This window comes from Typopeltis vanoorti, chromosome 23 (assembly GCF_054136105.1).
Source record: "Typopeltis vanoorti isolate ZY-2024b chromosome 23, IOZ_Tvanoo_1.0, whole genome shotgun sequence".
Classification (NCBI taxonomy): Eukaryota; Metazoa; Arthropoda; class Arachnida; order Uropygi; family Thelyphonidae; genus Typopeltis; species Typopeltis vanoorti.
In genome coordinates, this window is record NC_143571.1 from 17,150,432 (window position 1) to 17,173,747 (window position 23,316).

At 36.1% G+C, this 23,316-nt stretch overlaps 1 protein-coding gene across 1 annotated transcript in view; it reads left to right on the plus strand.

The window, feature by feature from the left end:
• The window catches only part of LOC150093658 (guanine nucleotide-binding protein G(q) subunit alpha), a 176,939-nt gene that overhangs the window by 148,228 nt on the left and 5,395 nt on the right, over positions 1-23,316 (plus strand). Inside the window, exons 6-7 of the mRNA XM_090413138.1 lie at positions 8,601-8,754; positions 19,859-19,966. Coding sequence (XP_090269264.1) covers positions 8,601-8,754; positions 19,859-19,966 — 262 coding nt within the window. The remainder of the gene's footprint in view (positions 1-8,600; positions 8,755-19,858; positions 19,967-23,316) is intronic.

Below are 23,316 nucleotides of genomic sequence, written 5' to 3' on the forward strand. Positions count from 1 at the left end.
ATCGCGTTGTTGAATAGTGCGATAGAAAGAGCAAAACAGCAGCTAGAGTGCATGAACAAAAGTAGACTGAATGAACCAACCAATAATAAAAGGTATGACAGGAAAAATAGACGTATGAATGTGAACATGAACAAAATGAAGGATAGAGTGCTGTATGGAGACTTGTTAGTACGAGGTATGTTAGTAGAGGATTTGACAAAATCGTACCAACCTGGTGCGACTATAAAGGACGTAACTGAGTCTATTAGAGAGCAAAAGGAAAGGGTGAAAGAAATGATTGTTGTGGCAGGTACGAATGATTTGAAAGGAGATAAAATGGAAATGATAGAAGACCTGAATGAATTGTTTGAGGTAGCAAAAGAAAAGAGTGAGAGAGTTAGAATGATTAGTCTTTTGCCACGGTATGACAGTGAAATGTTTAAAAGGAGGGCCATAATTGCGAATGACTTTATGCGTGGGTTATGTATGACGAGTGGTGTGGAATTTGTGGATGTGTGGAGTGAGTTTGATGGGCGAAAGGATTTATATAAGATGGATGGATTGCATTTGAATGGTTACGGTGTAAGAAGACTTGAGAAAGTGTTGCTGAATGTAGTGGATGTGCAAATTCAGGGAAACTAGATTTGTTAAGGGGGAGGAGTAGATATACAGTTCTTATGGAAGCAGTTGAATGTAAGAATGAATATAATATGCCAGAGCAAATAAGGACAACAAATCTGAGTGGGATAGTTAATATAAGGCATCAAGGTAGGGTTGGGGCTAATGGGGGTCTTAAATTCATGTACACTAATACTAGGAGTATTAGGAACAAGAAGGAAGAGTTTTTGGCCATGGTTGGCACTTCCAGACCACAGGTTATAGGTATTAGTGAAACATGGCTGACTGTAGATGATATAACTAGTGGGATTGAATGTGATGGGTATAGTGTGTTCAGGAATGACAGAGAGAATAAAATGGGGGGAGGAGTATTGTTGATGATAGCTGATGAGCTCCAGCCAAGGAGAATAGAAGTTGAATTGCAGGATAGAGAAAAGAGCACATTTGAGGCCATTTAGTGTGAGATTGTGGCTAGCAGAACTAAATATACAATTGGGTGCTGCTATAGACCAGGTGATGGAAAAGATGGTGGTGACAGTATGCACAAGCAAATAGAAGAAATGGGTGGAAGGAGGGTGATTATTATGGGAGATTTCAACTATGGTCGCATTGATTGGAGTGAGGAGAGGACACACGGGAGGAAGGAACTGGATTTTATGCGGTTATTAAGGGATAACTATCTACGACAGCATGTAATGGAAAATACTAGGGGTCAGAGAGTGCTTGACCTAGTAATTACATCTGAGGATTTGGCTGTAACAAATATGACCACATTGCCACCAATCGGTGAGAGTGATCAAACTTGGGAGGTGGCTAAAGGTGTACAATTTTCAATTAGGACAGGGTGCATGTGGAATTATCGGGCTGGAAAGTATGACAAGCTTAGGAGTTTGATTGGTTCAGTGCCATGGCATGTACAACTGCAAGGACTAGAAGTTGATAGAGCATGGGAGGTAGTTAAGAAGTGCTTGCATGAAGCAATGGCTGACTGTATACCTAGAGTCCGAATAATAAATCAAGTAGGGGTTAAATGGATGAATAACACCATTAAGCTTGAGCTGCAAAAAAAGAAACAACTATGGAGGGAATTTAAGGAGAAGGGTGACTGGCAGGCACATGAACGGTATAAAGCGCAGGCCAGAAGGGTGACGAGTGTGCTAAGAAAAGCAAAAAAGGATTACGAAAGAACATTGGCCATGCAGGCTAAAGAGAATCCTAAACAGTTTTTTAGATATGTAGCAAGTAAAAGGAAAAATGTACATGGCAGATTGATTTTAAAGAATGCCGATGGTAGGGAGGTAACTGAATCAGTTGAGATAGTTGAGTTACTGAGTGAGCACTTTGCAAGAGTATATCATCCAGGTGGTGACATTGCAGAAACGAATAAACCAGTAGATTATATGGGAATTGTGGTTAACGAAGTGGAGGTGAGTAGTCTATTGCATAACCTCAATGTCAATACATCTGTGGGATTGGATGGTATACCAGCTCGTGTTGTACGAGAAGCAGCTAAAGAATTGTCAGTACCCTTGACCATTTTGTTTAATTTGAGTCTCGGGTCTGGGTTAGTCCCGAGCGGGGGGAAAGAGGGGAAAATAGTTCCACTGCATAAAGGTGGTTCCAAGACTGCTGTTGTAAATTACCGACCGATTAGCATATCAGGAATCATTGTCAAGGTCTTAGAGAAATTAGTCAAGAAAAGAATACAGGATTGGATAGATGAAAATGGGATATTGTATGGGGGACAACATGGTTTTGTGAAGGGTAGATCATGCCTCAGTAACTTGCTCACGTTTTATAACAGTGACGGCTGAACTGGATAGGGGTAATGGGTTTACAGTGATACTACTGGACCTTGCCAAGGCCTTTGATAGGATACCACATGGAACCCTAATCAGTAAACTGGAGCAGATGGGTATAGATATAGGGTTTGGTGAGATGGATAGGAGGGTGGTTGAAGGAGAGATATCAAAGAGTGGTTTATTCAGGAGTGGAGTCTAAAAGACGTCTTGTGACTAGTGGAGTGCCACAGGGCTCTGTTCTTGGACCACTGCTTTTCAATTTGTTTATCAATGATATTGGAAAGGATCTGAGAGGAAGTGTTCACTTGTTTGCTGATGATGCAAAGTTGGGTAGAGCAATTGTGAGTGCACAGGATGTCAAAATTTTACAGGATGATTTGGATAGTTTGGAGGACTGGGCTAGGAAAAATGGATGTCAATTTAATGTGGCAAAGTGTAAGGTTATGCACTTTGGGGTGAAAAGAATAGCAGCAGTATATCGCATTGGTGGAACCATACTCCAGGAGATTGATGAGGCCAGGGATTTGGGAGTGTTGGTGGATAGGGAGTTGAAGTTTAGGGGGCACATTGCAAAAGTAACTAAAACAGCTCACCAAATCACTTGGCTTCTGAAAAATACTTTAACATGCAGAGACGAACAAGTTGTTGTTCCTCTGTATCGAGCGTTGATAAGACCCCATCTGGACTTCTGTGCCCAGTTATGGGCAGCAGGGTTTCTTTGTGATGGGGAGGAAGTGGAGAGGGTCCAGAGACGAGTGACCAAGATGATAGCAAGTCTGTGGAATGAACCTTATGAGAATAGGTTGAAGATTTGTGGGCTGCAGAAATTGGTTGATAGGCGAAGGAGGGGTGATATGATTGAGACATTCAAATTACTGAAGGGTTTTTATAAGATTGATCCAGAAGATATTTTTGAAAATATGACTGGTGGTGGGAGAACTAGGGGCCATGCATGGAAGCTGGGCAAGAGCGTGGTTGACAAGGGTGTTAGAGCTAGGTTCTTTACTTGGAGAGTGGTAAATGAGTGGAATAAGCTTCCAGAGTCTGTTGTGGGTGCTACGACCGTGAATGAGTTCAAGGCAAGGTATGATAGATACTGTGTGAATGTTGAATAGTTGTGCTTGACATGATGTTAGGGCCTCCCTCGATGAGTCTGTCGACTCCTTGGAGTTTCCCGGAACAATAATAATAATAATAATAATAATCTTTTTATATATATATAGAATAGATTAGAAATTAAACCCTAATGTAACAAGAAACAATGCATTATCTCCATCTGACAATAAATATAATATATTACTGCTAGACATCATGAATTGCATTTAAATGTTCCCTTACTAATGATTAGTTTCCTTTGTAGTAAACCCAGTTGTTGTAATATCAAGCAATTAATATTACATTGATTACTTCTCCTGAAGTATGCTATAATATACTATAAACTAATCAGATATTTAAAATAATAAATTATGATTTTATTCATCCAACAATTTTGATATCAGGCATTAATTCTAACATATAACATTATGCCCACAGTAGGATTTTGAACCAGTCTTCCTGGAGAGTAGGTATGGTACCCACTTGGCCAACTGTGCTGACAATAAAATCATGGTTTTAATGAGTATAATTAAAAGTGGTTTTAAGTTGTTGAGGCATTAAGAACTTGTGCAAAGTCGCAGTCATGATTTTGAATCCTTATAGATTGGGATAACTGAATTCTGACTAATGCTTCTGATTTTTACATCAAATCATATATTTAACAGTAGTATTAAATTTGAATGGCATTTGACATTGTTCAGTTTGGGCTCTCTTCGGTTATTGTTAGCCATTGGACTTTTACATCTTGATGCTTTTATGGGTTGCATTTTGGTAAAATGTTGGATTATCCAGAATCCTGATACAGTTAACACATGGCAGACATTGTTATCATGAGCTCTTAAATTACCAGAGAGTTCCAAGTAAAGCTCTTCATAATCATCAGTCATCAAATTATAACTCCCAATAGTGTACAAGATGCTATAATAGTAATGATGTGAACTTATGTAGTAAGAACTTGTAATGTCAATTTTCCTCCAAATTAGTGTCTTATTTGTCAGGATTCAATATATAGTCAGATCTTGAGCTTTTGTTAAATTTTTTTTTCCTACCATACATGAATCACATCTTTTACTAATCTTTTCTTTTCCTGTATAAGTAACCATATTAGCTTAAATTATTTTAAGCTAATATGGTTTAAGTTGTTTCTCAGCATTTTCATGTTTCAAATTCTTCCATTGATGTCATGGTAATTTTTTCTCAGAACTTTCCTATATATGCTGCGTAGTCTTCAATCAACTGTTTTATTACTGACCCTAACCTCTTGTATCCTTAAATTAAAACTGGTTTCAGTGTCTTGTATACTGCTAGTATTTTGGCTTATTTCTCTTTTATTCTGTATAAATTTATTCAGCTGGCTCTTCACCATACAATGGTTTATTCTGTTATCAGTTTTCCTCGTTTCCTTGCAGTTTCCTACACATTTTTACTATTTTTAGATTTTTCAGTAGTACTGACTTTCATTCCAAATTTCCTACAGTAGTTATTCTGTGTAGTCCTGAGGACTCAGAATGGATTTATTTAAAAGTATAGCATCTGCTTAAAGTAAAGAGCACGCTACTGACATACAACCTAAATATAGACTATTATTCTTTAACTTAACTATTATTTTTCAGGAAATAATGTATACTAAATATTAATTTAGTGTACATTATGGAACGTGGCGATCAAATGATGGGAAAACCAAAAACATGATTGATATGATTAAAAGAAGATGGATAACATCAGTACAGCAATGTCGAACTTTTCAAGGAGCGGATATAGACTCGGACCATAGTTTAGTGATTGCAAACATCAAGTTGAAATTAAAAAAGAGAGATAAACCCCAACATCAGAATAGAAGAGATACAGCACGAATAAGTGAAGCAGAAATAGGAAGAAGGTACAGAACAGTGTTAGAAGAGAAACTTAAAAGTGTGGAGAAAGAAAAAAACTCGAATTTAAGAGTGAAAAGAGTAATGAAGGCGATAGAAGATGCAGTTGAAGAAACGGTACCAGAAGAAGAGAAGATTAAGAAGAAATGGATTACACAAGAAATACTGAAGTTAGTACAGGAGAAAAGAATGTTGAAGATAAGAAGGGATACATCAGAACAAATAGAAGAGCAATATAGAAGAAAGTGTAATGAGGCGAAAAAAGCAGTCAGAATGGATAAGATGAAATGGTTAGAAGTCCAATGCAACAATATAGAACAGTACTATGGAGAGCATAAAACAAGGGAGGTATACAATATGATCAGAACCATTAATAGAAATTGGCAACCAAAACAGACTTATTGATGAATAAAGAAAAAATTGTACAGCAGTGGACAAGATACTCTAGTGAGTTATATGAAGAAAAACTAGATTCAGATAGCATTGGGAAACTGACTGAAGAATTGAAGCAGATATCACCACCAGGTAATGAGCATGATATGGATATTTTAAGAGGAGAAGTAGAAAAAGCAATAGGACGGCTAAAACACAACAAGAGTCCTGGTAACGATAACATTACTGGAGAAATGATTAAATATGGTGGTGAAAGTATGGTTACAGAAATGCACCAACTATGTAATATGGTATGGAAAGAAGGGAAAATGCCAGAGGAGTGGGTGAAATCAATATTAGTAACATTATACAAGAAAGGAAATAAGCTAGAATGTAAAAATTATAGAACAATTGCCTTGATAAGTCACCTTGGTAAAGTGATGAGGATCATATTGACAGAAAGATTGAGAACACAATTGGAAGCATACCTTGCAGACGAGCAAGCAAGATTTAGGAAGGATAGAACTACAATTCGACAGATTTTGACAATGAGGTTAATTTCAGAGAAAGCTAGGAGAAAAAACAAAAACATATATACTTGCTTTGTTGATTTTCAGAAAGCATTTGACAGTATTGACCAGAAAGTGACATTAGCAGTTCTGGAATCCTATTCCAGAATGGAATTGATTAAAAAAAAAAAAAAAAAACTAATAGCTATATTAAAAGATGTTTATCAGAATGCAGTTGCAGCAGTTAGAATAGGTGATGATTTGGGGAAATGGTTCAAAACAAGCAGAGGTATTAGACAGGGAGACCCAATATCACCAAGCATTTTCATCGCACATTTAGAAAGAGCAATGGATAAAATGAAAGAAGATGCCAAAGGAATATCTGCACGGAATGAGAATTAACAATCTGAGATTTGCAGATGACATTGTTATTATTGAAGAAGACGAAAGAGAACTACAAAAAACACTGAAACTGTTAAATGAGGAAGGGAAGAGATTTGGACTTGTTATGAACTTTGAAAAAACAAAGACAATGGTATTTGGTGAGAAGAACATGAAACAAAAGATACAAGTGGATGGAACTGATATAGAAAATTTAGAACAATTCACATATTTGAGACTTGGACTGTAAAAAAGAAATAAAGATCAGGATTGCAAAGGGAAGAACAAATCTGAAGGCCATGGATAACATTTGGAAAAGTAAAGTGATCAGTCTGCAAACAAAACTAAGAGTATTGGAAACATGCATCTTTAGCGGTGTACTGTATGGATCTGAAATGTGGGTAATAAATAAGGAATCAAGAAAAAGAATTTGTTACAAGAAGATTCTAAGAATAGGATGGGTACAGAAAATCACCAATGAAGAGCTCTATCAGAAGATACAACCAAAACAGAATCTAATGCAGAGGATTATAAAACAGAAGCTGCAATTATTTGGACACATCTGTAGAATGAGTGAGGACCGGAAGATAAAGACATTTATGTTTGGTATTTTGGATGGTTTAAACAGAAGAGGTAGACCATACAGAGAATGGATAGACGATATAAAAGACTGGTGTGGAATGGGTGTACAAAAACTGCAACACTGTGCACTGGACAAAGAAAGGTGGAAGAAGATAGTGAAACAGGCATCAGACATCAACGGGCAGTGAGCCCATGGTTCGTGGTGGTGGTGATGATGAAATATTAATTGTAACTTTAATACTTGCTATATTTCAGCAACATTACATTGCAGTCATCAAGGATCACAAAGCAATAATATGTGCACATAGGCACTAACACTGGGTAAATGAGGCTGAAGAAAGGCAACCTAAGTCAGTTCTAGAATCCTAAATGGTATCCCTTAGTGGGCTATTCTGTATTATTCCGTGAATGTCCTGTTTTATTCCATATAATTGTGACATTTTGAATAGCTTTTATTTTGGCATCTTTTCATATGCCTTTTCCAAATCTACAAAACTTAGTCACCTCTCACTATAGCAAATTTGGAGTGATCATAAGAATAGTTTGTTATAGTGAATTTCATTGTACACATGGAAATATTATTACACAGAATTATACTGTTTGCCTTGGTTCCCTGATGAAATCAGCAGGTTCTTGGTTTATCCAGAACCACCAACAGCTGCCATTTCTAAATTTCTAAATCTTGATAATGCTAAATCCATTCAGTGCAGACTTGGACAAGTCTTTTCTACCATCAAACACACTCTACACATTCAAAAACTCCTCTATGACCTCTGCAGCATGTGCATTGAATCATTTCTATCATAGCCCACCTTAATTCAGTGCTGTCATATCTCGGTGATAAGCTAACAATTTTCACTTTCTCACTGTTTCCACCATTAGGAAAAAAATAATAATAAAATAAAAATATTTAAATGAATGGTTTTGTGATAGTGTACAATTATTTACCTACCGGAGTTCTATTATTATAGCTGACTCACTGTAGCAAACTCATATAGACCATGGATAGTGTAGCATAGCAAATTTTTTTTTTATTAACATAGCATTGTACCTGTGGAGTTTTGAACAGGACTTTTTGGCAGTTTGCTATTGGGGAGTTTGTTTATAATGGTTATGTTACGTTTATAGTGGTTACGATTGTGTTATGATTAGCTCTCTGAAGATGGCCACATTACTAGTAAATAATGAAATTTTTGTAATATTGTGTATGCTTATAGAAGAATTGTTATTTAAATCATTAATGATATTCATGTAAAAATGTATTAATGATTCTAATTGTGTTGTGCCTCATGGACAGATCTTTTCCTGATATAGGTTTTTAATTATGTATCAGTTTTTGAATTTTTAATCTGATTTTATGCTGATTTAAATTTTTTTTCCCTCTCCTGTAGAATCGTATGGAAGAGAGTAAAGCACTTTTTAAAACCATTATCACATATCCATGGTTTCAAAATTCATCAGTCATTTTATTCCTAAACAAGAAAGACTTACTTGAGGAAAAAATAATGTATTCACATTTAGTAGATTATTTTCCAGAATATGATGGTAAGAATAAATTTATTCTAATAATGAAATAATGTTAATTTTCTTAAGTTTGTTAGTTAGGTTTGATAATTAATTTGTTTATCAAATTAATTTGCATGTATAAATTATATTCTAGGACTGTGTATTGAAGTAAACTTCCATTGTAGCAAATTCTGCTTCAAAATTGCTTCTTATTTTGACTGTTCTTGTATTAACAGCAGCAGTGCTTTTAAAATTACTATTGCAAATGGCATTCAAAAATTTTTATCAAAACAAACTGTTTGCTAGAAGGCTGCTAAAAATTCATGCCCCAAAATTGCTCTGCTAATGAACTTTTCTTGCATTTTTAGCTTTTGTTAGCCAGCACATCTGGAAAGGGAGGGGCATAGCAGCATTGTCAGGATAAGACTTGAAACCTGATTATGCTGCCTTCATGTAAGTGGATCTCTACCTAATGTTTGATTATTTGCTGAAGAAAACTTTATCCATTCCTTCTCCCACATCTCAGTCAGTGCTTTATTAACTCTTTCCTTTATTATAATAAAGGAAAGAGTGGATGCCATCTAAGGAAAATTGATATCCTGATCTAGTTTATCAGAATTGGAAGTTTTGGGATAGCTCATTCTTTTCTGCACTAGCCATGTCTTGTTTAAATAAACAAGTAACAAATACATATGACGCAAGAAAATTATTCCTCCAGCAAAATAACTAGTTCAAGAAAATTCTTGTGGAATTTCTACATCTAGTTCAAGAAAAAGAGCATTATCGCCTCATAACCTTAATTGTTTCATGATCCTACATAAAAGTTATAGCCTATCCTAATTGCAAATAGGTCAGATGTCAGGGAATGCTTCTGTTAGATAAGCGTGACTTCCTTGAAGCAGGTCATAATACTCCCTAGTCAGGGAGTATTATGATCTCTTGAGTAGGGCCCCAGTTTCTGTTCTTCCCATTCTTAGAATAGTTAGTGTTCCTGTTTAAAAAATCACCCAAGAAAAACGGTGGAAATATACACCATGTAAAAAAAAAAAAATTATCCACTTCTGCATACTTTACTAACAGATGGGGCTCCAGCACCACCATTTACAGTCATCCAAATCTGATCTTTTTTTATTCATCACAGAAACTCATCTCGCATTCTCAGATTATATCTCGCCTAAACTTTCCACAGTTCCTCATACGTGGTGACTTCCATAAGAAGGATGGATGATATGTTTTGTCATGTCTTGATATCCTGTGCCAAAGGTTATCAGACATGAAATATCCTTCGTGATACACTTTGCAGAAAGCCTCTGGTATTGAGACCAGAAGCTTTTTGCAAAGTTTTTTTTATTTATTTTAATGAGTTTAATACAAATAAACAAATATAACTCTACAAGTTTCATAAGTTGTCAGGCTTACATCATCAGGAGTATTAGCAAAAGTTCTATAAAAAGACTAGAAACAATAAATTGCGCATATTGCATGTTATCAGAACTTCATGTATCAATTGCCACATGCAGTTAAGTAACCAGAATAACAATGCTAGTTGTTGCTGTCATGTTCTGTAGCATTGCACATGTCATATCTCAGGTCTGTGTCAGTTAGATTTTTAATAAAAGCTGACCAAACCTGGTGTAGGATTAAGCCTAGATTTTTGTTAAATTGTGTGGGGATCCTTAGCATTTGCAAGGCTTTCCTGAACTTTCTTGTAAAGCAATATGATCAATATAAGGCATTTTTATTTGTCACCAAACTATTTAATGGCCTGCGACAGTTTTACAGGGTGCCAAACCTGATTAATGCTATCTTCTTTTGACATCTCTTACGTGTTTAGATATGCTGACCCCTCCCCCGACCTTTGTGTATTTCTGGAGTACCCAAAATACCTCCATCCAAAAAAAAAAAAAAAAAGCTATTCTTCCGTTACAGGCAAGTGTTATAGACAGATATGTTCCTTGACAAAATATCTGTCAAATCTGGTAGCTCGACACATGGGAAAGGCAGAATCATATGTGAAGAAGTGGCTTATATTTTATCATCATCAAATTCCTGACATGTACCCTCAAGGGATGTACAGGACATGATAGCACTACATGAAAAATTTACATCATTATTAACTTCCTATCTACAATTTTCCTCCAAATCAGTCTGTTACTTGTCAAGACTCCAACATTATCAGAACTTATATTTCTATCGTCTAAGGCACTTTGTACAGTATTAATCTACCTATATCTGGGTCGTTTTCCTGTCAACCTGGCAGAGAACACTTGTTTTGCTAATCTTTCCTTGCCCACGTGACCATACCACCTGAGATTATCTCTGCTTACGCATTCCTGGATGCTGACAATGTCAAGTTCTTTCCTAATAACCTCGTTTTTAATATCATATTGCCATTGATGCCATCTGTTCACACCGCTAGTCTTTCTCAGGACTCATATCTGTGGTCTCTAGTCTTTGGTCAAGTGTTTTACTTCTGACCCAGCTCTCAGATCAATAAGTGAAAACACATTTGATCACTGTCCTGTATACAGCTAATTTAGTGTTCAGACTAATTTCTCTCTTATTCCATATGAATTTATTCAATTGACTTCCTACCATACCAGCTTTGTTGATTCTGTTGTCTATTTCCATATTTAATTTTCCATCTGCACTAAAAATTGTGCCTAAGTAGCTGAAATGTTTTACTTACTCCACAGGTTCCCCATTCAAAACACAGTTGACATTTTCAATGATTCTAACTATTTTCATTGTCTTTGTCTTGTTACTGCTGGCCTTCATACCATATCTATTACAACAGTTATTCAATTTAGTCAGGGAATCTTGCAAACTTGTAGTGGATTTATTTAGAAGTATAACATCGTTCGCATAAAGCAAAGAGCTGACATTAACATCTCCAATTCTGATATCACGTTTAATACCACTTTCCTTCATCATGTGATTCATATAGATAATGAATAACAGAGGGGATAATGTACATCCTTGTCTCACACCAGATTTAACATTAAACCATCTTCCTGTACTCCCTTCAATTCTAACTGCTGACTTGAAACTCAAATAAAGACTAAGTATTGCTTGATATAATTCCCCATTGACACCATGTAACTGTAGTGTATTGAATAGCTTCTCTCTTGGAACCTTGTCGTATGCCTTTTCCAAATCGACAAAACTTAAATACAGATCTTTGTTATATTCCCATGCTTTCTCAACTATTTGTCGTAAAGTGAAGATCTGATCCTGACAGCCTCTATTTGGCCTGAATCCAGCTTGTTCTTCACCAAGCTTTTCTTCCACAATTCTTCTCAACTGTTTTTCAAGTATACTGGCATAAATCTTGCCCAGAACACTCAGTAGGGAAATATCTCTGTAATTTTCACATTCAGTTTTATTTCCCTTTTTATATATGGGTACTATTAGAGCTCTGCTCCAATCAGCAGGAATTTGTCCCTCTGTTCAGGCCTTCTGAACTATGCAGTGCAGCCACTGTAAGACTTTTATACCACCATACGTCAGCATTTCTGGTCGATTATCATTTACTCCTGCTGCCTTTCCACATTTCAAGCCTTTGATGGCTTTTTCTACTTCAAGTATGGATATGTATTCTTGACTGTATGCCTGGTCAGTGTTTTTTATCACTGTGCTGTCATCGCTGCTTGTTTCATTTAGCAGTTTTTCAAAGTAATTACTCCATACTTCAAGGATATCTTTTTCTCCTGTTTTCATGTCACCTTTATCATCTCTTAACTCCTTGTTCAGCACTCTTTCCTCCATTTCTAAGCTTCTTCAAACCTCCAGAATGTCTTACCACCTTCTTGATATTTATTTTCTATATTCTTGCCAAAGTCCTCCCATGACTTTTGTTTAGCTAGTTTTACACACTGTTTAGCTTTCTTATATTTGTCTCTGTATTCTCTAAGAGCACAAGCTGACTTATTTGCCAAGAACTTTTGATATGCTTTCTTCTTTTCCTTCACTGCCTCTTTAACTTCTTGTGTCCACCATGGAGTTCTGATTTTTCTATCCTTGCAGACAACCTCACCACATGCTTCTCTGGCTGAATCAATCATGGTTTTCTTCAAGGATTGCCACTGAAATCTCCAAGGTTTGATTCCTGTTCTCAAACGCTTTCATTTTTTCTTCAATAATCTTTGTGTATTTTAGTCTACAGTTCACATCTGAGAGCTGCTCAACTTTTATTCACTTTAAAACTTTCTTACATGTCATTCTTTTCAATATGAAATTCAGTTTTATCCTGCTCAAGACTAAATAGTGATCGCTTCCAATTTCAAATCCTCTGTACACTCTGGTGTCCTGCACCAGGGAGAAAACATCACTATCAACAATAACATAGTCAATGAGACTTTTCTTATTCCTAGCCTCTTCTCTCCATGTGAATATGTGCACATTTTTATGTTGGAACATGGTGTTAGTAATAACCAGTCCATGTCCTGAGCAGAAATCCAACAGGTATTTGCCATTATTATTACTTTGCTCTTTTCTCCAAATTTTCTCAAAACATTGTTGTATGTCTGACAGTCACTTCCTACTTTGCTATAGCCTTCTGACATCCTAGCAAGTTTAGATGTAGTCAGTCTTTTCATCAATGTACCTAGGGATAACATAGTGAATCTGCTTGTAAACCTTTTCCTGCCAGCCACAGTAAGACTGTTCACACTATATGGGGAAAAAACACTTTTTTCATATTTCAGGGCATGTATTGGGAACAAAAAGGAGGGCTTGCCATATATTTCCCCTATCTCCAGCCTTGGCCAACCTCTTTATGGAAAATTCCAAAACAAATGTATTAAAAAAACCATCACAAGAAATTAGAAACTCAGTTAAATTGATGATATTTTCATTATTGGATCAGGAACATTGGTTGACTTAATTTTTTTTCAAAGACTAGCTGTGAACAGCTTACATCCCAATGTAAAATTCACTCTTGAACTTGAAGAACAGAAAAATTTAGCATTCCCTAATATATTTGTTGAAATTCTTCTTTCGCTACGCGTTATTCCCGCTTCCTATGCAGGGTCCACATGTTACTTAGATGCAACTTACTGTTAGTACCACTCCCAACTAACCTGTCCCCCTAGTCTGCCACTGGGGGGGGGGTATATTTTTTTGGCTGTAGAAGCGTATGTTCACTTGGCTGGTTTTCCTGCTTGTGGGATGAAAAACACCAGATAAACTTGCGGGAAAAAACCTATTGCCCGTGCCCAAGACCGGCTAACTTGGCTATGCCTGAGAAGGATCCTCAAGTTCCTCATGTCTTCGACGGGAATCGAACCTGAGACAAACCTTCTCCAGGCATATGGTTGCAAAGCCACTAGGCGAACCACGCAGACATATATTTATTGAAATAAATTAAGAAAAAAAATTATTCTTTTTAGTGTACCGAAAACCTACTGCAGCTGGAAAAATTTTACATGCCACTTCACACCATCATCCATCAAAGATGTTCGAAGTTTTTCCACTTGGTCATGTTACTTCATGTGCAAACTTTGTTTACTTACACTTGGATAAAGGATGAAACCAAGTATATAACTTCTTGGCATCTTTAATGTATAATATAACCAAGTGAAAAACTTTCAACATTTATCTCTAATCAGAGTATTTTTAATAATATGTAACACCTTTTCGCTACTGCTATATGGAAATGACTTCTGCATTATAAAAACCTGCAAACCCTGAAAGTGATACCTTAGTATCACTTTCAGGTTTCCCACTGATGAGATCTCAGTAAAGGTCGAAATCAGTCTGGGTAGTGGTCTTTCCCATAATAAGAGCATTATATATGTCTGTAAGGATATGTGCTTTGCATTATGATATACCAAGGTAATTGATGTGGAGTCATTATCCTCTATATATGAGTTGCCATATCATGAAGTTACTTCATGTGCAAATTTTCTTTGTTTACACTTGGATAAAGGATGAAACCAAGTATATAATTTCTTGGCATCTTTAATTTATAATATAACAAAATGGGAAAACTTTCAATATCTCAGAATGTTGTATCCTGAAGAGAGCTGTTTGCTTAATACATGGCCTTGCTCTGACTCCCTCCAGTTGTTTTCCCATATGCTGTTTCTTCATTATCTATTTTGTAGGAATTTCCATGGATGTTTCTCCACTGAACTAGTCAACATCCATATACCGTTCGGCTCAGTATTCACCAAACTAGTTTCTCATCTTTTCCTTCATTTCATATACATCTGTTCTTCAGAAGTCTTCTCTTACTATTTTCCCCAGTTCCTTTCTCTCTCATCACTTGCCCACGCACAGCATTGTCATGTTATAGGTCTTTAGATCTCATGTGGGTTTGATATTAAAATTAACTGCAATATTATATTTAGGCAGTGGTGAGTGGAGTAAGGAGGGACATAGTTATGATATTCAACATAAAATAGATACTTCTTGAATGGCAGATAATTTCAAGTTAAGTGGACAAATTGAAAAATGGAAAATTCTGTGGTGATATTTATGTGCTACTACATAAGGTTTTAATAGGGAAGTGAAATTTGAGTCATTAAAGAGGGCAAATGACATGATTGTAAAACTGGTTCTTGTTAGAAATGTAGGCAGCAGAGCAGGAAATTAATTTCAGGCATATGGTTTTGAAAGAAAGAAAAAATTAAATCAAAATACAAATCTAATAATGAGAATAAATATCAGCTGGATTTCTGTCCCTTGGGCTAACTGTTACCAACATCATCTTCTGGCATAGATATTATCCACAAATTCACATGCAGCAAAGACATGAAATAAGGCAAGTCTTTTTGAGTGTTATTGATATCTTCATCTTAGTTCAGGATATAAGAATTTTTGAAAAGGAAGTGATCACCATTTAATTTTGATGGATAAAAATTAGTATGAAATGAAAAATATGTATGATTGTTTTCAAAACTATTAACGTTCAGCAGCTTTCAGAGGTGAAATTTGTTAAGCACCTTAATATTATTGGAGAAAAAATGAATTTGAAAACAAGAACCAAATCAGAAAATGGAAATCCAGAGGCTTTTTAGAATCCACAGGAGAATAAAGAAGTAGAGCAGTTTGCAGAAGCTCTGAAAGAACTTGCAAACAGAGAACTTAATAGAGCTAGATGAATGGAAAATTTCAGAAGAGGAAGAGGAAAGGACAAATAAGAGCCGAATGTAAAAAAAAAAAAAGAAAGAAAGAAAAAATTTGCAGTTAAAAAATTAGTAGACACATTTATAAGGAAACATGGTTGTTTGAGGAAGTGGATGCCAACTTGGAGAGATCTAGCAAAGTAGACTGAATGAATGATGCAAGCTGCAATTGTTTGTTCTAGAGAAATGTATGTCATATTTCTCTAGATATATCACATACATTTATAAGTTGGAAACTGTTTATTCCTACTGTCACATTATTCTCTGAAAATGAGCCTATTATGCATCTGGTGAGCCATCCTCAGAACATTTTGATGCACTTCCTGAACTTGAAGAATTTGTTGTTGATTATTATCCTGCTTTTCCTCCTCCGATGAATCATCCAATTAATAAAGCGGCATCTTTTGACCCATGTATTTTTGATTAGTTGCAGTACCGTATATGTTTCATTGTGCATTGAATTTCATTGTATACATTAATTTTATGTTATAATTTGTCATCATCATCATCATCAAATTCCTGCCATGTACCCTCAAGGGGTGTATACAGGATATGACAGTACTACATGAAAAATTTACATCATTACTAACTTCCTATCTACAATTTTCCTCCAAATCAGTCTGTTACTTGTCAAGACTCCAACATTATCAGATCTTATATTTCTATCGTCTAACGCACTTTGTACCGTATCAATCCACCTATATCTTGGTCTTCCTCTGGGTCATTTTCCTGCCAACCTGGCAGAGAACACTTGTTTTGCTAATCTTTCCTCTCCAATTCTATTTAAGTGACCATACCACCTGAGATTAGCTCTGCTAACGCATTCCTGGATGCTGACAATGTCAAGTTCTTTCCTAATATCCTCATTTTTAATATGATATTGCCATTGATGCCATCTGTTCACGCCTCTAATCTTTCTCAGGACTCTCATATCTGCGGTCTCTAGTCTTTGGTCAAGTGTTTTACTTCTGACCCAGCTCTCAGATCCATAAGTTAAAACTGGTTTGAACACTGTCTTGTATACGGCTAATTTAGTGTTCCGACTAATTTCTCTCTTATTCCATATGAATTTATTCAATTGACTTCCCACTATACCAGCTTTGCTGATTCTGTTGTCTATTTCTATATTTAATTTACCATCTTCAGTAAAAATCGTGCCTAAGTAACTGAAATGTTTTACTTGTTCCACAGGTTCTCCGTTCACAACACAGTTGACATTTTCAATGATTCTGCTTATTTTCATTGTCTTTGTCTTTTTATTGCTGACCTTCATACCATATCTATTACAACAGCTATTCAATTTAGTCAGAGAATCTTGCAGACTTGTAGCAGATTTATTTAGAAGTATAACATCATCCGCATAAAGCAAAGAGCTGACATTAACATCTCCAATTTTGATATCATGTTTAATACCACTTTCCTTCATAATGTGATCCATGTAGATAATGAATAACAGAGAGGATAATGTACATCCTTGTCTCACACCAGATTTAACATTAAACCATCTACCTGTACTTCCTTCAATTCTAACTGCTACCTTACAACTCAAATAAAGACTAAGTATTGCTTGATATAATGCCCCATTGACACCATATAACTGCAGCGTATTGAATAGCTTCTCTCTTGGCACCTTGTCATATGCCTTTTCCAAATCGACATAACTTAAATACAGATCTTTGTTATATTCCCATGCTTTCTCGACTATTTGTCGTAAAGTGAAGATCTGATCCTGACAGCCTCTTTGGCCTGAATCCAGCTTGTTCTTCACCAAGCTTTTCTTCCACAATTCTTCTCAACCATTTCTCAAGTATACTTGCATAGATCTTGCCAGGAACACTCAGTAGGGAAATGCCTCTGTAATTCTCACATTCAGTTTTATTTCCCTTTTTATATATGGGTACTATGAGAGCTCTACTCCAATCATCGGGAATTCGTCCCTCAGTCCATCCTTCTGAACTATGCAGTGCAGCCACTGTAAGACTTTTATACCACCATACTTCAGCATTTCTGGTCGAATATCACACATTTCAAGCCTTTGATGGCTTTTTCTACTTCAAGTATGGATATGTATTCCTGACTGCATGCCTGGTCAGTGTTTTTTATCACTGTGCTGTCATCGCTGCTTGTTTCATTTAGCAGTTTTTCAAAGTAATTACTCCATACTTCAAGGATATCTTTTTCTCCTGTTTTCATGTCACCTTTATCATCTCTAACTCCTTTTAGCACACTTTCCTCCATTCCTAAGCTTCTTCAACAACCTCCAGAATATTTTGCCACCTTCTTGATATTTATTTTCTATATTCTTGCCAAAGTCCTCCCATGACCTTTGTTTAGCTAGTTTTACACACTGTTTAGCTTTCTTACATTTGTCTCTGTATTCTGTAAGAGTAAAAGCTGACTTATTTGCCAGGAACTTTTGATTTGCTTTCTTCTTTTCCTTCACTGCCTCTTTAACTTCCTGCGTCCACCAGGGAGTTCTGATTTTTTTATCCTTGCACACAACCTCACTACATGCCTCTCTGGCAGAATCAATCAATGTTTTCTTCAGAGTTTGCCACTGAATCTCCAAGGTTTGATTCCTGTTCTCAAACTCTTTCATTTTCTTTTCAATAATCTTTCTGTATTTTAGTCTACAGTTCACATCTGAGAGCTGCTGAACTTTTATTCGCTTTAAAACTTTCTTATATGTTATTCTTTTCAATATGAAATTCAATTTTATCTTGCTCAAGACTAAATAGTGATCGCTTCCAATTTCAAATCCTCTGTACACTCTGGTGTCCTGCACCAGGGAGAAAACATCACTATCAACAATAACATAGTCAATGAGACTTTTCTTATTCCTAGCCTCTTCTCTCCATGTGAATGTGTGCACATTTTTATGTTGGAACATGGTGTTAGTAATAACCAGTGCATGTCCTGAGCAGAAATCCAACAGATATTTGCCATTATTATTATTAGCTTTGCTCTTTTCTCCAAATTTTCCCAAAATATTTTTATGTCTCACAATCATTTCCTACTCTATTATTTAGATTCCCAACAAGGACCAACTTTTCCTTTTTCATTGTGTCAGTTGCTTTTTCTAAAGCGTCAAAAAATTCCTTCACTTCTACCTTAGTAGAACCTTCTGTGGGACCATAAGCACAAATAAGTCTCATTGTCCAGTTCCCCATTCTCATATTTGCCCACATTACTCTACTTGAGACTGACTGCCATTCAAGAAGATTAGCCTCATATTTTGTGTTGAATACTATGGCTACTCCTTCTTTTCCTTGATTGTCATACATCATTATTTCACTATTAACAAAGACAAAAATTAATTTTAAAAAATTGCAAAACAAACCTACATTTTGAGTTCAGGTATATTAATTGTTACATATCTTTATAGTTTGTATAGTGACTTCCAGCATACAAACTTTTTGACTTACAGTCAGAATCCTTGTTGTAAGCAGAGAACTGACTGTTTAAAAAGTTAATTTTATAAAATGATTTCTTAGAAATCTACTGAGAATACTTGCCACTGTCCTGCTTACCAAAGCTTTTTATAAATAAAACAGTACTATGTTTATAAGATAAACATAGTACTGTTTATCCGTCCTGGTTGGCCGAGTGGTTAGCGTATCCACTCTCCAGCCAAAAGGCTGTGGGTTCGAATCCTGCTGTAGGCATGATGTTAGAAATTGTCTGTGAAAATACTAGTGGTGGTGGTACCCAGTAGATGCCGTTGGTATAGCAGCGGTTCGTTGTAGTTGGTGGAGACAGCTGTAAAGTAGGTGCCCTCCCTTGATAAGTCTTTGGACTCCCTAGAGATGTCACTTAATAATAAGTTTATAAGAAGCATGGGTGGGGTTGAAATTATTTTACAGCTTTGGAAAATCGCCTTCATTATATTTGCAATATTTCTCCTTTTGTCATTATTTATTATTTTTTTCTTTTTTAATTTTAGGCATTAGTAATTGATGTCAACTATCTTTTTCATATCATACAAATGTATTTTTTTTTTTTTAATTTTTAAGGACCAAAAAAGGATGCTATTCATGCTAGGGAGTTCATTCTTAAAATGTTCGTGGACCTAAATCCAGACAGTGAAAAAATCATCTATTCACATTTTACATGTGCAACAGGTATTGCAACATTTTATCTGAATACATGTTTAAACATTTTGAGTTAATTTTTTTTTTCCCCATTATTTGAGGCTATTTGGAGTGCAGATATCTTATTAGATATCCTGTAAGATAGACATTTTTAATTTAAGTGTGTTTAGGTTAGTGCAATTTTTAGTATATAATTGTGGTTTTTACTAATTTAGTGCATTTACTAATATATTTCTAACCGTATTGTTAAATATTGGTTTGGTTTAATTTATTTTTTTATTTATTTATTCTTATGGCAAAAAGAATACCAAGTAGCTATAGGTCGATGTCTAGTCCAGAAAGCCAATCCAGTGCCTCATCCATCACCTCGTGGATGTCTTGGAGGTTACCATGAAATTGGTGCCTTGGGCAGTCATTCTCAATATGAGTGATCGTCTGGGCTTTGGTTGAAACAGTCATAGTAAAGGCGGTCTGATTCATTTGTGTAGTAGGTAGCCATATCTGCCCTGGTTAGTTCTGATCCTGTTGACAGATGACCAAATTTTTCTAGGAAGAGCTAAACCAGTCTGCGGAGCACAGCGATCTTCATTCAGGAAGCCATTTGTTGGGAGATTGTTGGACCAGTGTTCTCTCCACATGTCAGATGTTGATGGTAAGGTATCTGAAGGGAGTTCATCCGTAGACCAGAAAAAGTTTATTGATTTTAGGCGAAGACTAGGTGGATTTTTGGAACAGGAACAGGTTGCTCGTTACTTTATTAAAGTCTTTAATCAAGGCTTGTCTTCTCCATATATTTGGTGGGGCAATATTGGATAGGACAGGCAACTAGGGGAAGAGGTGTACTAATTATGCACATGGTAGAGTTTAGCTGGGTAGACAATGATGATAGTGTGTATGTGCGCACTTCTTTCCCAAACTGGGACACAGTATTGTGCTGCAGAGAATGCGAGGGCTAGTGCAGATGACCTTACGACTTCTGCTCCACAACCCCAGGTTTTTCCAGCAAGCCTTGAAATGATATTATTTCTCATTTTAAATTTGTTGGACAGGTTGGTGATGTGTCTTTTATAAGTTAGGCTTCTATCCAGGCTCACTCCAAGGTATTTTGGGTGAGGTTCGTGTTCTACCATCATGCTGCAGAAAGAGAGGTTGAGGGTGTCTATTTGCCTCTGTATTGTTTAGGTGGAATGCTGTGGACACAGTTTTTTTTTTGTTGGATTTTGCTTCAGGTACACTGCTTGAGGTACTCTTCCAAGGTGTTTAGGTCTGCGTTCAAGGTTGTTTCCAGGTTAGTAAAGGACATAGACTGGTGTAGGATTGCTAGGTCATTGGCATACATGTATTTGCTTGAGCTGGTATGTGGTATGTTGGTGCTTCAGACACAAGAATCCCCAGAGATGTCACGCTGGTAGTATGAAGCTAATATCTTTAACCAGGCATCCAAAGGTACCAAGCCTCCTGGACCACATGCAGCAACCATGGAAAATTGTTAAATTAAGATGGTTTTTAAAAATGGAGACAAAACCTTTATATTGATAACACAAAGAAAACTTTATATGAAATTATCATATTAAAAGGACTTATTAAACAATTGACCAGGAAGTTAAAGTTGAGAAAAACATTTACAGAAACTCACAAAAAAATAAAATAAATAAATAAATAAGAAGCAGGAAAGTGCAGAAGTTGGTAAGTTATCAATGAATAATAAGTTGGTTTGAATATAAGAAGAAAGAAGTAATATGATATGGTGATTTGCTAATATGAAAATATAAAAGGTAGAGCATCCGTAGCTCAGTCAGTATAGATGAAGCCCTGGGTCAGAAAGACCTGGGTTCAATTCCTGCCCATGACATAAGAAACTTTTATCTGATCTCTTTCGACTAAAGGTGAGTTAGCTGGTCTCATACAGAGTTAGGGAGTTTTTTCACCCAGAAACTAGTTTTTCATTCCTTAGAACAGTCAAACCAGCCCTGTAAACACACATGGATTTATAACCATGAATACTTGCAACAATATGTGGAAGAGATAGGTCTGTACTACTGGCGTAATGACACCAGGTGTCATTACGCCAGTAGTCAATCGGTAGCTAACCTCCTAGATAGGAAATGACACATGAAGGGAAGGGATTCGCTAATAAAGTTGCACTTCACAAGGGAGTCACTACCTCATGCTTCCTGGGAGCTAAAATAAAGGATGTCACATATGCAATAGAAAAACACTCAAGTAGAAGAGATGGCAGTGCTTGTAGACCTAAATGATTTAAGTGGTGATAAATACAGTGTAAGAGGAATATGAAAGGATTGCTTGGAAGAAGCCAGAAAGAAAAATGAGAGCGAAAATTGTTAGTTTGTTACTGAGGTACGATAGTACTAAGTTAAGGAGGGCTCTGATAGCAAATGATTCTATGTACAAGCTGTGTAGAAGAAACAGGAGCAAGTTTTTGGACATGTGGAGTGAGTTTGATGGTAGAAAAGATTTGTATAAAAGGTATAGCTTGCACTTGAATGGATTTGGCATTAACAACCTGAAATTATTTATTGGGGTGAGACCTAATGCAGAGATTCAGAAAAACTAGATTATCTTGGGAATAATGCTGAGAATTTGTAAGTTCAGCTAAGATATGCAAATATTATGATAATATGAATGTCAGTGAACAGTTATGAATCTGGGGGATGGATCTGTATACTTCAGAGTCAATTTTTTGAATGTGTGTGGGGACAGCAAAGAGAAAGTTATATATCTGATCCAGGCAGAGTGCAGATATAAGAATACCAAAAATCTAGCAGGTAGCTTATGTCTATAAACAAATGCCAACAGCATCTGGAAGAAAGGGATTGAGTTTGTTGCCTTAGTTAATATGTTGTAGCTTAATATTGTTGGCATTAGTGAAACCTGGTTCTCAGAGTAACACTTAGTAACTGGAATAGAATATTTAAGAAGGATAGATAATATCAGATGGTTTAAGTCCAGTAGAAATTCAGAAAGACAGTAACAGCAATGTCCCATGTAGGAGTGACATTGAGACTATCTGGTATGAAGTGGTGCGCTGTGAACAGGATGAAGTATGTATTGAGATGTTGTTATATGTTTTGGTGCAGTTGCTGGGAATGAATAAAATGCATTGCCAAATTGCCCTGATAGATGCTAAATGAGTAAACATTATGGGCAACTTAAATTAGCTGAACATTGATTGAGTAGCAGAGAAAACTCTTAAGAATGAAGAATTTATTGAGCTGTTGTGAGACAACTTTTTCAAGTAGCATGTAAAAGAAAACATAAGGCTAAGAAGGTTAGATTTGATTGTAGCATCAGTGTGTGTGGGGGGGCTTGGTGAAGGGTGTGACTTTTTCACCACCAGTCGGTGCCAGTGATAGCTGCTT